At 42.2% G+C, this 12,977-nt stretch overlaps 1 protein-coding gene across 1 annotated transcript; it reads left to right on the top strand.

Moving 5' to 3' along the window:
* Window positions 1–10,959: 10,959 nt before the first annotated feature.
* On the top strand, window positions 10,960–11,371 carry LOC101582066 (NADH dehydrogenase [ubiquinone] 1 alpha subcomplex subunit 5-like). The gene is made up of 2 exons (XM_012513156.2): window positions 10,960–11,024; window positions 11,142–11,371. Exons 1-2 carry the CDS (start codon window positions 10,960–10,962, stop codon window positions 11,311–11,313), a joined length of 237 nt encoding a protein of 78 aa, XP_012368610.1. The 3' UTR covers window positions 11,314–11,371.
* The last annotated feature ends 1,606 nt before the right edge of the window (window positions 11,372–12,977 follow it).

The raw sequence follows: 12,977 nt of genomic DNA, 5'->3' as shown, positions 1-12,977 counted from the left end.
CTCCAAGGCACAGTGCCACATGGCAGAGGGCACAGCTTATAGAAGCTGAAAACAGCAAAGAGCAAAGGGAGGAGCAGCAGCTGCAGAAAGCCCCTCTCCCTTCCTTCTACTGTAGTCAGGCTCTCTGCCCCAGGGTGGGCGTAGCACTCACACTCATAATCCCAGCACTGGATCATAAATTAATCACAGTCTCTAGAAGCCCACCCCATGACTGCATGAGGCTTTGAGGGGACAACTAGAAACAATCCACAACACATTTCAAACAGGCCTTTAGGCCAAACATATTCACTGTATAAAAAGATAGTCTCTTTATTAAATAGGTACTGGAAAAACTGGTTTTCCACATGCTAAAGACTAAAGCTAGATTCAAGTATATTATGTACTAAACTGAGGTAAAAACAGATCAAAGACCTAAATATTAAAACAGAAACACTAAGTCTACTGGAAGAGAAAGGTCTATAGGTAGAGATCTTGAAGACACAGGTATAGGCAGAGACTCATGAACAAAACCCAGATCACATGAGAAATACTACAAAAATCAACAACTGGGATCTCATCTTATTAAAAAGATTTTGCACAACAAAAGAAAGCACAGAGTGAAAAGACAACCCACAGAGTGGAAAAAAATTTTAGTCAGTTGTCTCTCAGACAAAAGACTTCTATCTAGAATATATATGAAAAAAAAGAGACCCCCCCCAAATTTCAAGACCCAGTCCAGAAATGTGCATCTGAGATGAATATGCACTGCTCAGATGAAGAAATACAAATGGCAAATAAATACGTGAAAAAGTGTTCAGTGTCATTTGAAAGATGCAAATTTAAACATGCTTAGAGTCCATCTCACTACAGAAAGAACGGCCACCATCAACAAATGCTGGTGGGGCTGTGGGGGAAAAAAATAACTTTTCTCCACTGTTGTTGGGAGTGAGGACTGGTGCAGCCAATGTGGAAATTCCTCAAAAAACTAGAATTAGAGGTCCCATTTGACCCAGCTATTCCTCTTCTAAGTATATCCCTAGAAAAATTAAAAACATTGTACCTCAGAGATATATGTGTATACTTGTTTATAGCAGCACAGTTTGTAATAGATAAATCTTGAAAACAACACAAATGCCCATCAATCAAGGAATGGATAAAGAAGATGTGGGTTTTTTTTTTTTTTTTTTTTAATACAATGGAGTACTACTCCACCCTGAAGAAAGATAAATTGAGACTTACAGGTAAATGGATGTATTAGTTAGGATTTTACTAGAGGAACGGATATAACCCAAGATGTACAAATGTATAAGGAATTACAAGATTGGCTTATACAACTGCAGAGTCAGATGAGGACGCGTACAGGGGGGCGTCTGCACACCGGGACTGAAGGATTCAGTCCCAAGGTCTGAAGCTCACTGCGGGGCTCCGCGCAAGTCTCTATCAGTCTGCCGATGGGTCTGTGACAGAAGGCGGAAGAATCTGAGATGGAAGCTGAAGAATCTGCGGCGGAAAGCTGAAGGATCCAAGCCGGAGGCTGAAGAGCGTGCGCTGGAAGCCAGGAGGTGAAGACCAAGCTGACTGTGAGGACCGAGGTTCTTCCAAGGAAGGAGAACGCCGACTCTTTTCTCAACCCCTTCATATGCCCTTTTCGTGCTGAGTCACTCTAGGGCGCAACCTCGGGTGGGGCCCCCGCTGTCCAGGGCATGGAATCCTGGAGGACATCCGGCCACGTTGACGCAACGTATCGACCACTATAATGGCTATGACGTCAGACTATACTCATAAGTGAAATAAATGAGAGCTGCATGTGTAAACATTGTATTGTCTCCCTGGTGTGAGAAACTGAAAGAGTGAATAAGGTCCAAAATGTACAATAGATAATTGTGAAATGGGAAGAAACTGCTCAAAAGTAAAGAGGAACTAGGGTGGGAGAAAGGGAGAAGAGAAAAAAAAAGAATACAAGCTAGTTATACTACTAATTTCTCTTAGTTTTTTGAAAAAAAAAAAAGCTCAGTGCTAATATTGTTTGGAGAATTTTTATGGCCATATCTCATATTCTGAGTAACTACTTTTTTTTTTTTTTGTTTGTTTTGTTTTTTTTGGAGGAACCAGGAATTGAACTGAGGCCCTTGCGCTTGCCAGGCAAGCACTTATTCCACTGAGCCATCTCCCCATCCCCTGAGTAACTACTTTGAAGACAACAATATGCAATGTATTAACTATTATTATTCTCCTATTACTTCATTTTGAAATTTTTTTTTTTTCAAACATCAAAGCAACAACAGGAAAGTCTCTTTAATAGAATTCCATAACAGGAGCTCCCAATTGTGGTTTTGAAGACTACCAATCTCAGACATTCCGTAGCAAGTTTAGGGCTTGCGTATTGGGATGCGATTTGAGTATGTTTACTTCAGAAGTGCCAAAAGTTACTCAGGAAGATGGCCCCATCTTCTCTCTGCTGATATTTCTCATTGTTGAGCACGTAAGTCCAGACTTCTCTATCCTGGAAATAAAAAATGGAGCTGGTGGGAAGTATGTGGTTAGAAGGACCATTACTGTCATACAGAGAAAAAAACTGTTTCAAATAATATCTGTTTCTCATAAGTTGTGTGTCATCACTGTTGTCCTCTGTACTCCTGTCAAGAGGCCATGCTATGTTTGGATATGTGTCCCTCAAAGGCCCATGTGTTAAAGATTTGGTCCCCAGCCCATGGTATTTTTGGGAAGTGCTGGGACCTTTAAGAGTTGGGGTCTAGGGGGAGGAAGTGAGATCATTGGGAGTGTGTGCTTCTGAAGGGGACATGGAGGTTCCAGCCCCTTTCTCTCTCTCTACAATGAGGTGAGAAAATTTGTCCTACCACTGTGCTTCCAGCTGATGTACTGCCTTACCTGAGGCCCTGAAGCAATGGGCCAGCTGCACATGAACTGAAACCCCAAAACAAAGTAAAACTCTCTTTCTCATAAGTTGATTTTCTCAGTAGCTGTTACAGTATCGCAGGCCAGCAGGGCTATTATGTTATTATTATTATAGCAAATGCATTAGAATGACTCTGATTGAATGGCCCAATATCAGTTATTCTAGAAATGAGAAGGTGCAAGTCCTTGTTGGAACCCCAGTTTGCTCCTCCTGAGGAGTCAGCTTCATATGGAAACTGTGAGCCCTGCCAGATTTTTTTTCCCTTTGATAATCACATCAGAACCTCTGAGAAGGTCTCTCGCAGCATGGTGTCAGCCTGACTCTCTTCTGGGTTATCTTTCTGTACATGAAATCTCCCCACTGGCTGATAAGGGGTGGTAGACTTCCTGTAATGGTAGTACTTCCAGATCTCTCTGTCTTTTTTTTTAAAAAAAAATATTATTAATTTTATTGAGAAAAAATTGCAGTGTGACAGCTTCAAAACAGATTGGTAGGACAGTTACAACAATTAATACATTGCATATTGTTGTCTTTATAGTAGTCATTCATAGCACAAGATACAGATATGATATCCTGTCCAAACACTATTAGTACAGATCTTTCTTCTTATTGAATTAGGAGAAAGTAGCTGTATATCTATCCTATTTTGTATGTACAGATACAAAATTGTCCTTCATTTCTCTGACTTTATGTGTCAGGGTTTCCAGGGAAGAGAGAAGCCCCTTAATTATTTATTTATTTATTGGCAGAACCGGGGATTGAACTCAGGCCCTTGCACTTGCCAGGCAAGTGCTTATTCCACTGAGTCATCTCCCTGGCCCTGAGAAGCCCCTTTAAGTATTAAACATGGTTATATGAGGATTTAGCTAAATTGGGCACAGGAAATGGTTTCAGACCCAAATCCATAGGCCCCGAGACGGAGGTTCAAAGGAGCCTGTGTGCTGGCTTGCAAGCTTTACTCTTATTTTTAGCAAGGATCACAGTCAAGCTGGATGCTGAACGAACTTTTTATTGTGGTTTTTTTTTTTTTTGGGAGGGGGGAATCATTTTACTGAGAAGGTTAGGGATAGGAGAAAGGGCTGAGAAGATGTTGAAGATAATGAGATTTGACATCCTTGATGAGGCTGGATTGCTCCGATCTTGTCACGGGCTGAAAGCGCTGGATGAACTTCGTAAATTCCACTCCTGCTATATTTGTCCAGAGAATGGATGGTGAAAAGGCACATGATACTTCTGGATGACAGTGGACGTTGGGCCGCCTGGACATCCTACAATTCAGGATGAGGCAAAATCTCTTCCCGTCAGCCTGCTTCCATCCTGTGGACTCCACCTGCCTCCAGGTACCTGGTAAAGCTGGCCAAGGAGAATCTTCCACATGCACCTTGGGCAGAGACTCCTCGTGTAAAGCACCCCGCGGTTGAGCAGCGTGCCTCTACCACGTTTTGAGCAATGCCATCTGCTCAGTAGGCATAGTAGGGATTCAGAGCCTTTAAAATTCTTCTTTGACTGAGATGATTTGTGTTGGTGATGCAACATTATTAGTCAAGCAAGTGAGAGCCGTGGTCCAGGAATTGTCCTGTGAGCTAATTACCCTTGTCCAGGTGTAAAACGTTTAGGTCGTTCTCAGTCCATTTCCTTTTATGATTGTATCAGTTTATTAAAGAAATGTAACACAAGATATACAAATATATAAACATTTACAAGATTGGCTTACAATGGCCACCCACAGAGTCAGATGAGGAGGAATTTTGAGGCTGTCTGCTCACTGGAGACGCAAGGATTCAGTCTGAGGTCTGGAGCTCACTGCAGTGTCCTGTGGAGTCTGTACTGGGAGACTGATAGGTCTGTGATGGAAGGCTGAAGTCTCTGCGCTGGAAGCTGGGAGATGCCTCCTTTAATAAACAGTGTGGTCCATGAACCCACTCCTTGTGCGTTTCTGTGCCTAGAGTCTTTTTAATTTTTTAAAAAATTTTTTTGGTATCGGGGTTTGAATTCAGGACCTTGTACTTGCTAGGCAGGTGCTTATGCTACTGAGGCATATTCCCACCTTGAGTTTTCTTTCATCAAAGCATGAATCTTCATTGGAAATCAGTCTCAATATTAAGTGGGAAACTACATCCCCAATATTGACTGGGGAGCCCCAGGATTGACTAGGGAACTGCAAAGGCATAAACTGGAGCATTTCTGAAGAAACAGAAGCAGGTCCATCCTTCATTTCCCCTGCATACCATCCAGGTGAGGATCCTGGACAGAGAGGTGCAGGTCAACCACACGTGCCCTGGGGTGTGGCTAATTGCTGAGCTGATTTAGTTAAGCTTCTCTTCCTGAAGTTGACCCAACAACCAACCATCACAGTGGTGCATATTTTTAAAAATGAACAAAAGTCAGGTGTGTTAAGGTGAGACTTCCAAATACAGGCTCTGTTGTCTGCGAAGGCTGCCTTTGACGCTCTGCATGAAGTCACCTCCTTTAGAAATGTCATCATTCTGTCCCACATGAGTGGTAAGGCTTGAATGACTCAGCTCTTAGTTTTCTATGAGATATTTTAGTTCCTGTCAAAATCAAGAATCTATTTTTACAAATCTTCCCTATTCCATGAAGAGATTTACTGTTAGTATGTAGGTGTGTTTTAAATCCTGACCCCAGGATGGCAGCCCTTATAACTGCTGTCTGTTAACGTGGCTTGTACTTATTTATTTCTAGGCAAAAGATAGGTTTCTAAGGTTTCCTCAGCAGCCATCGCAGCTCAGGAAGGCTTAAGCTGGCCATATGCATCCCCTACACGATCTGGGAGCTATAAAAAGACAAAATATAATAATCTGAAGATCTTAATTGGCTTTTATTTTTGATTCTATACCATAACTCCTCATGCTGTACAATGATATGTTTAACATTGTTTTAATGTTCTTTCAGGCTTGGTTCATTTTTTTTCTTTGCTCATAGCCTTTGCATAAATTCTTTCAGTCTATCTTCGGAATCACTGTTTTGCCAGTTCAAATCTACTGTTGAACTCTTTCAGTGAGTTTTATTTATTCATTTATTTATTAATCATTTTGAGACAAGGTCTGGCTATGCAGTTCAGGCTGGCCTTGAGCTTATTTTGTAGCCCAGGCTGGTCTCACACTTTCAATGATCCTCCTGCCTCAGCCTGCTTCCGTGAATTTTACATCTCATTTATTATTCTTTTTAAGTTCAGGATTTCCACTGAATTCTTTCTTTACAAAATAATTTCCAGTTCTTAATTGATTTCTTAAAATTTGGTGTAACATCCTCCATATCCTTGCTTCTTTGTTCCTACTCGGCCCTTCTGTGTCAAGTCTAACGATCAGTTTCCAGGCAAAGCAAATTACCCGGGTGTAGAAATTCCTGATGATCTCACTTCACTCAACAAGGTCTCTTCTTTTTCTGGAATCCATCTAGTTGTGTTTGCATTTGCAATTCGTAGTTGTTTAAAAACATATACCTTTTGGGCCAGTGAGATAGCTTAGCGGTCTAAAGTGCCTGCTCAGGCAAGCTTAGGCAAGTGCGCGGGGACTGCAGGGTGGGCTGAGCCAGCCACAAAACAAACAAACAAACAAGCAAAAACAAAAACAAAAACAAAAACAAAAACAAAACTGTATACCTTTTAATGTATCATTTCTCTTTAGTTAATATATCCACTTAATGCTTTCTCTTTGGAAGCAGAAATTTGAGCAAATTACTGGTACCAAATGCCAGCTTCTTCTCCTTAGCTCAGAAAGGCTGCTTCTTTCTTTGCTAAATCTCTTTTAAACTTTTGGGCAAGAATAATCTCTTCAACAAACTTTACTAGAACAACTACATATTCATAGGCAAAATAAAGCATACGAGTGAAAGCCAACTCTTGGAGGAAAATGAAGGAAATTTTCATGACCTTGGGTTTGGAAAAAAAAAGCCTCTGTGAAGGTGACATCTGTTCGACTCCCTTTTCTCACAGGCTGTGTCTCCTCAGCTGTTATTGAGTGTCTGCAAGCAGGGCTTTGTGGCCATTTATGTGCATTCCTGGGTCATTTCAGTAGGACCTTTCAGTACAAATAGAACCTGAAATTATTTTCTCATGAAATGTTTTCAGCAAGAGAAGGTTTTGAATCAATTTCTTCCTGTTTTTATAGTGCTGGGGATTGAGCCCATGGCTTTGCTCCTACCAAGCAAGCGCTGGACCCCTGGCAGTGAGGTGCACCCTGAGCTCTTGACTCAGTTTTTATGTAGAGAAAGATGTGAATTTCAATAGCAACAACTATTTTTTTTCCCAGCAAGAATTCTCCACAGTTTGCTGTTAGTAATCACTTTAAAATTCTTAATGCATTCTCAGTAGAAGCAGGTAGGAGAATTTACATTTTTTGATTTTAAGTTTTTGCTGGTGAGTGTATACCAGATACTTCCCATGTGTCATTTCAGATTATCTTGACTCATAAACCACTGTAGTAGGCAGCTCTGCAGAGTTCAGATGCCCTTCGTGAAGCTGGAATCAAGATCATCTCCCACTCTGTTTGCGTGCTTCATGCCTCTTTCGTCCCATGCCTGAGCTACCATGTTGATGCCCCCGATCAAAGCCCACCCAGCTACAGCCATGTTCTTTTTATTTTTAATTTTAACATGTTTTATTTATTTAATACAGGATCTCACTATGCAGCTTAGACTCATAGTGATCCTCCTGTCTCGGCCTCCCCAGTGCTGGGATTGTAGGCACATTCTACCTTGCCCAGTTTTGGTGGCCCACAGGGCGCACCTAGGGTTCCAAGGTCAGTGTGGCATGCAATACCAGGGATCAAACCTGGGTCCTTGAGCTTGCCAGGTAGGTATTTAGACCTCTGAGCTATCTCTCCAGCCCTACAGCCATACTCTTCATGGTGTGACTGAGTGTGACAGGAACCTATGTGGGGGCCCAAAGGATGTGGCCATTGTGGGATGTATGAAAATCTGTTGAGCACAGCAAATCAGAATGTGTGTGTACAGCCCAGTCAGGGTATATTTCAGATCGTGTGTTCAGAGTAGAGTTATATCGCAGTTCATGGGTTTATTTGATTAATTTATTTTCTGTATTTTAGGGAGGGGTCTACAGGGTGTTCAGGGTCTCATTACTAGATCGGACTCCTAGTGATCCTGTTTATAGCCTCCCAAGAGCGGGATTACAGGCACACAGCACCATGCCCAGTCTCAATTGACATCTCAGTGTGCCCCGGGGCGGGACCAACATGGCAAGCCCGGGGATTGATCCCCTGGCCCCTGTGCCTGCTGGTAGGCACTTTAATCCGCTGAGCTATTTGGTCGGCCATTATGGATTTATTTCTTTCCCATGATTCTATAAACAGAACTGTGGAAAAGAACTAAGTTTGTGAACTGAGGTACCATGATGTGGTCTTGGAATCCAAGAGTAGGTGTTGTCAGCACTTGTATGTGTTCAAAGTGTGTATGGTTGGTGGGGGGTTGTGTGTGCGTGTGGTGTGTGTATAAAAGTGCCCCTGGGTAGCAGAGCTGTTCTGAGCTACCTGTTTAACACTCATCCCTTCAGGCACCAGTGAATCCAGTGAAGACTCAGCAATGACCCTACAGGCCCCAAAGAAGGGAGGAAGAACCAGCGGAGTTAGATGTGCAGATCTGCCAGAGATGGGAAGGTCGGAGAGACCTGTGTGTGAGACATTTCTCCAGGTGGCCTGGGACCAGTCCTGTTATCCTCTTTTTTTGCTTCAAATTCTCAAGAATAACCACAGAATGCAACATCTCGAGGGAAGGAGGAGCTGGCAGTGGCCTGGACTCTGCTCTCCATGCCTGTGGAGTTGGAGCAGCAGTTTGGAGTGCCCTGCAGTGCCAGCGATAGGACATCTGAGGTGTGAGCAGACATTCTGGCCTTGTTTTTGATCTTTTTGTTTGTTTTTTCAGTCTTATGGATGACAAATTTTAACATGTTTCCTGAGAACCTTCTTTACCAGGGAGAGAGTGCTACACCAGGTGGGTCAGAGCTCGGCTGCGTCACTGGGCCCCAGATGTTCCTGCTTGTTGTTTCCTCCCTGATGGGCAACAGGGGACAGCAGGAAAAAGCTCCTGTAAAAATAATATTTTAAAAAACAAATCACAGATGTCAGGAACTCCTGAGGACTGATCCTAAATTCAACAAGATCAATAGGCAATTTAAAGAGAAAGGTATGGAAAATAGGTGACCTAAGAAAAACATAGCTCACATCATACATTATGCTGAAAAAGTAAATTCTTTCTCCCTAAAATCAGTATCTGTACTTGTGGAGAGACTGGCTGCAGGAGTGACTGAAGAGCAAGGGACCCCCAAGCAGCAGCCCAGGCCTCCCCGAATGCCTGGTTACAGATCAGAGCAGCTCTGCAGGCAAGCTGAGCAGAATTAGAAGCAAAGCCACTCTTGGGGAGTTGGCTCCAGCCACTGCGCTATTCGGGCCCCAATAAACTTGCTTCGCTGATCATCCTGTTCCTTTCCTTTCCTGAACACAAAACTCCTACACAAATGTATTTCTCCTTCATTCTCACACCCTTGGGTACCAAAAGGGCAGGAGTTTCCCAGATTGCTGCTGTTTTCCTAAGACATTCTCCTGCTGAGGAGTCTCGGTGGAGCAGTCAGTCTGCGCTTTTTGGAGTTTAAACTTCCATTCCAGTAATTTTTCATCCTCTAATCCACCATGGTTGCACACTGTAATACATACTTGCCTCTTCTATGTAGTATTACAGTGAGCTGGGGAGATAGCTCAGTGGCTTGCCTGCCTGGCATGCGCAAGGTTCAAAGTTTGATCCCTGCCACCCCTCCCCCAGCACATTATAGTTAGGGACATGATTAGTGCAATAAGAAAGGAAACGGAAAAAAAATAGTATTTGTCCAAAACATGGATGTGTGTATAAACCCTTATGAAATTAACAGGGGGCCTGCCCATTAGCTCAAGTTGTTTAAGTGCCTGCTTAAACAAAGCAGTCCGGCTCAAGACGCTCTGGTTCGAACCCAGTTTCTCACAGGAAACCAGAAATGCCCTCAAGGCGTCTTCAGGCTGCCCCCTCCCCACCAAAAAAAAGAAATTAACAAAAACTTTTAGAACTTATCACTAACAGCACAGGGTAAAATTTCAGTATAAAACCTACGACCATTTAGACTCAAATTAAATAAAATGTTAGGTCTTTCCATTTTATTTTGAGTTTTTTGAGACAGGGTCCCACTGTGTTCCAGGGTAAGCTCAATCTAACCCAGGCAGGGCTTGACCTTGCAGTTCTCCTGTCTCAGCCTTCTAGAGTGCTGGGATTAGAGGTTTGTGCCATCATGCCCAACATAGCTCTCATTTTAATGAAGAAGTATAAAATCTGTAAATAAAAAATTCCAAAATACTGAGCAAAATTAAAGAGTATCTAAACAAATGAAGAGAGACATTATGCTCATGAATTGAAATATTCAGTGTTGTTTTATTTTAGTTGTTTTGTTTTGCTTTTGTGGGTTTTTTTGAGATAGAGTCTCACTACATAGTTCACACTCGCCTTGAGCTCACTGTGTAGCCCAAGCTGGCCTTCAGCTTGCAGTGATCCTCCTGCCTCAGCCTCCTGAGTGCTGGGATTATAGGTGTGCGCCACCACGCCCAGCTAATATTTAATATTGTTAAGGTGTTGATTTCCTCACAGTAAATCTACTGATTCAGTACAGTCTCACTGAAAACTCTAGGAAGAGTTGAAAAATACTGACAATTCGGTTATTTATTTAAACACTAGTTTGAAGATATTTTCAAGTCAGTATTTATCATATTTGTCACAAAAGGAATAAGTTAATATTAATATATAATATTAAAATATATTGATCAAATATATATTAGTTTAATTACATTAATTAAATGTACTCAATTATATATACATTTGACTATATTTTCACTTATTTAGTTGTGATTAATATTAATATTTCCTGAGACTATTCTCCAAATTTTTTCTTTAGAAACAATAGATTATTAAAAAGATCATTGAATAACATGTTTTTCTTGGGTGCGTGTTAACTTTTACTTGCCCTTTAAAAGAAATACCTGGCAGAGCTCGGGCGGCTGGTGGACGCTGTCATGGTGGGCGCGCTGAAGAACACCACTGGCCTTATGGGGTTGGCCGTGTGCGAGACGCCGCACGAGAGGCTAAGAATATTGTACACAAAGATTCTTGATGTTCTTGATCAAATTCCTAAAAGTGCTGCATATAGAAAATACACAGAACAAATTACAAATGAGAGGCTGGCTATAGTGACAGCGGAACCAGATGTTAAAAAATTAGAAGGCCGACTTCAGCTTGGCCAAGTAGAAGAGGTGATTCTTCAGGCTGAAAGTGAACCAAATCTGGCAAGGAAAATGATGCAGTGGAAACCATGGGAGCCGCTAGTGGTGGAGGAGCCTCCCGCCAACCAGTGGAAGCGGCCAATATAATTGTCATTTACTGCCTTTGATGGTTGATGGGAATGTGATAGAATTAAATGTTGTTATATCAAAAAATAAATAAATAAAAGAAATACCTAAATGAACAACTAGTGATTCCAATAACATAAGAGTTTTACATTTGATGAATACAACCACATAGCCCTGCAGAAAAAGAATTTGCCAGTTATTGGCCATGATGCCCTTGGGTGTGCTGTGCCTGGGGCCCTGGCTTTGTCAGGGCTCCACAGTGCTTAGAGCATAGCCAGGGGCCCCCGGGGGCCTGACAGTGGACGTGGTAGTGCTCAGATCTTCCTGGTCTCTAGCTGCTGTCCCCCAACTCCCCCCCATTGATTTCACACCCTGTGACCTCAGTTTGTTCACCAGTAGATGTAACCTCTGTCTGGTCTGCCTCACTCTTTTACTCATCACTGAGTAACAGAGGTCAAGTGCCCTCTAGACATCTTGCCACCTGGTACCATGTCTTTAAGACACTGATCTCAATTCTTTTTCTTTTTCTTTTCCATAATTTTACTGAGAAACAAATAGCAATGAGACAGTTTCAAATCAAATTGGTAGGAGAGTTTCAATAATTAACACATTGCATACATTCTTCCTAGTGGTTAATTGCTGTACAAGATGCGGACATGATATCCTATTTACAAACACCATTAGAACAAATCCCTCTATTCACTAAGAGAATGTAACTATATATCTATCCTAACCACTTTGAATACACAGCTACAAAATGGACATTCATCTGTATCCCCTTTTTTTGTTAAGTTCAATTCTTTTCTATAAATACCTGGAAGTGGGATTATGGATCATGTGGTAATTGTGTTTATAAGCTTGTGAGGTGCCTGCACACTATTTTCCATAGTGGGAGAACCACTTTACATTCCTGCCGATGGTCCAGAGGGGCTCCTGCCATGTTTGCCATGTCCATACCAACATTCTTTATTTTCTGGCATTTTTGTAAAAAGTGGCCATTTTAGCTGGTGTAATATGCTTTCTAATTGTGGTTTTGTTTTGCATTTCCCTAGTTACGGGTCTGCGCCCACACAACAGTCCTCCAGGTCATCTTGGTGGCAAGCTGGTGTGGCTCAGGGAGCCCAAGCCAACCACGTGCTGCTCCTAGACTGACCTCTCTCTTCCTCCTCCTGGTTAACCTCCACTTCCTCTTTTGTTTTCCACCTGAGCTCTGAGCCTTCCCCAGTCATTGCCTATTACACCTTACTGCTCCTGTGAACTCCACCTCCAACCCAGCTGGATGAATTCTTCTCCCTCCCTCCTCCCCGAGGATCCTTGCTTCTTTCCCACAGCCCTCCTGCACCTAGCAAGAAAGGATTTCTATACCTGCCTCCTGCTTCTCATTCCTACCAAAGGATCAGTGATGTTGAACATCTTCTCATGTACCTGTTGGCCATTCATCTATCTTAGGCGAAATGTGTACTCAATTCCTTTGCCTACTTTTAAAGTAAGGTTAGGTCAGGGTTTTTGTTTTTTGGTATTGAGTTCTTTATTCTGAATCCTAACCCCTTATTTTATATATAGCTTGCAAATCTTTTCTCCCATTTCCTTGGCCTCTTCATCCTGTTGATTGTATCCCTTGCTTCACAGAAGCTTTAAGGTTTAGGGTAGTCCCATTTTCTATTTTGAATTTTTTATTCGTGCCT

Source organism: Octodon degus, unplaced genomic scaffold, assembly GCF_000260255.1.
Source record: "Octodon degus isolate 3935 unplaced genomic scaffold, OctDeg1.0 scaffold00342, whole genome shotgun sequence".
Taxonomy (NCBI): domain Eukaryota; kingdom Metazoa; phylum Chordata; class Mammalia; order Rodentia; family Octodontidae; genus Octodon; species Octodon degus.
This window is presented reverse-complemented; position numbering and strand designations above follow the sequence as displayed.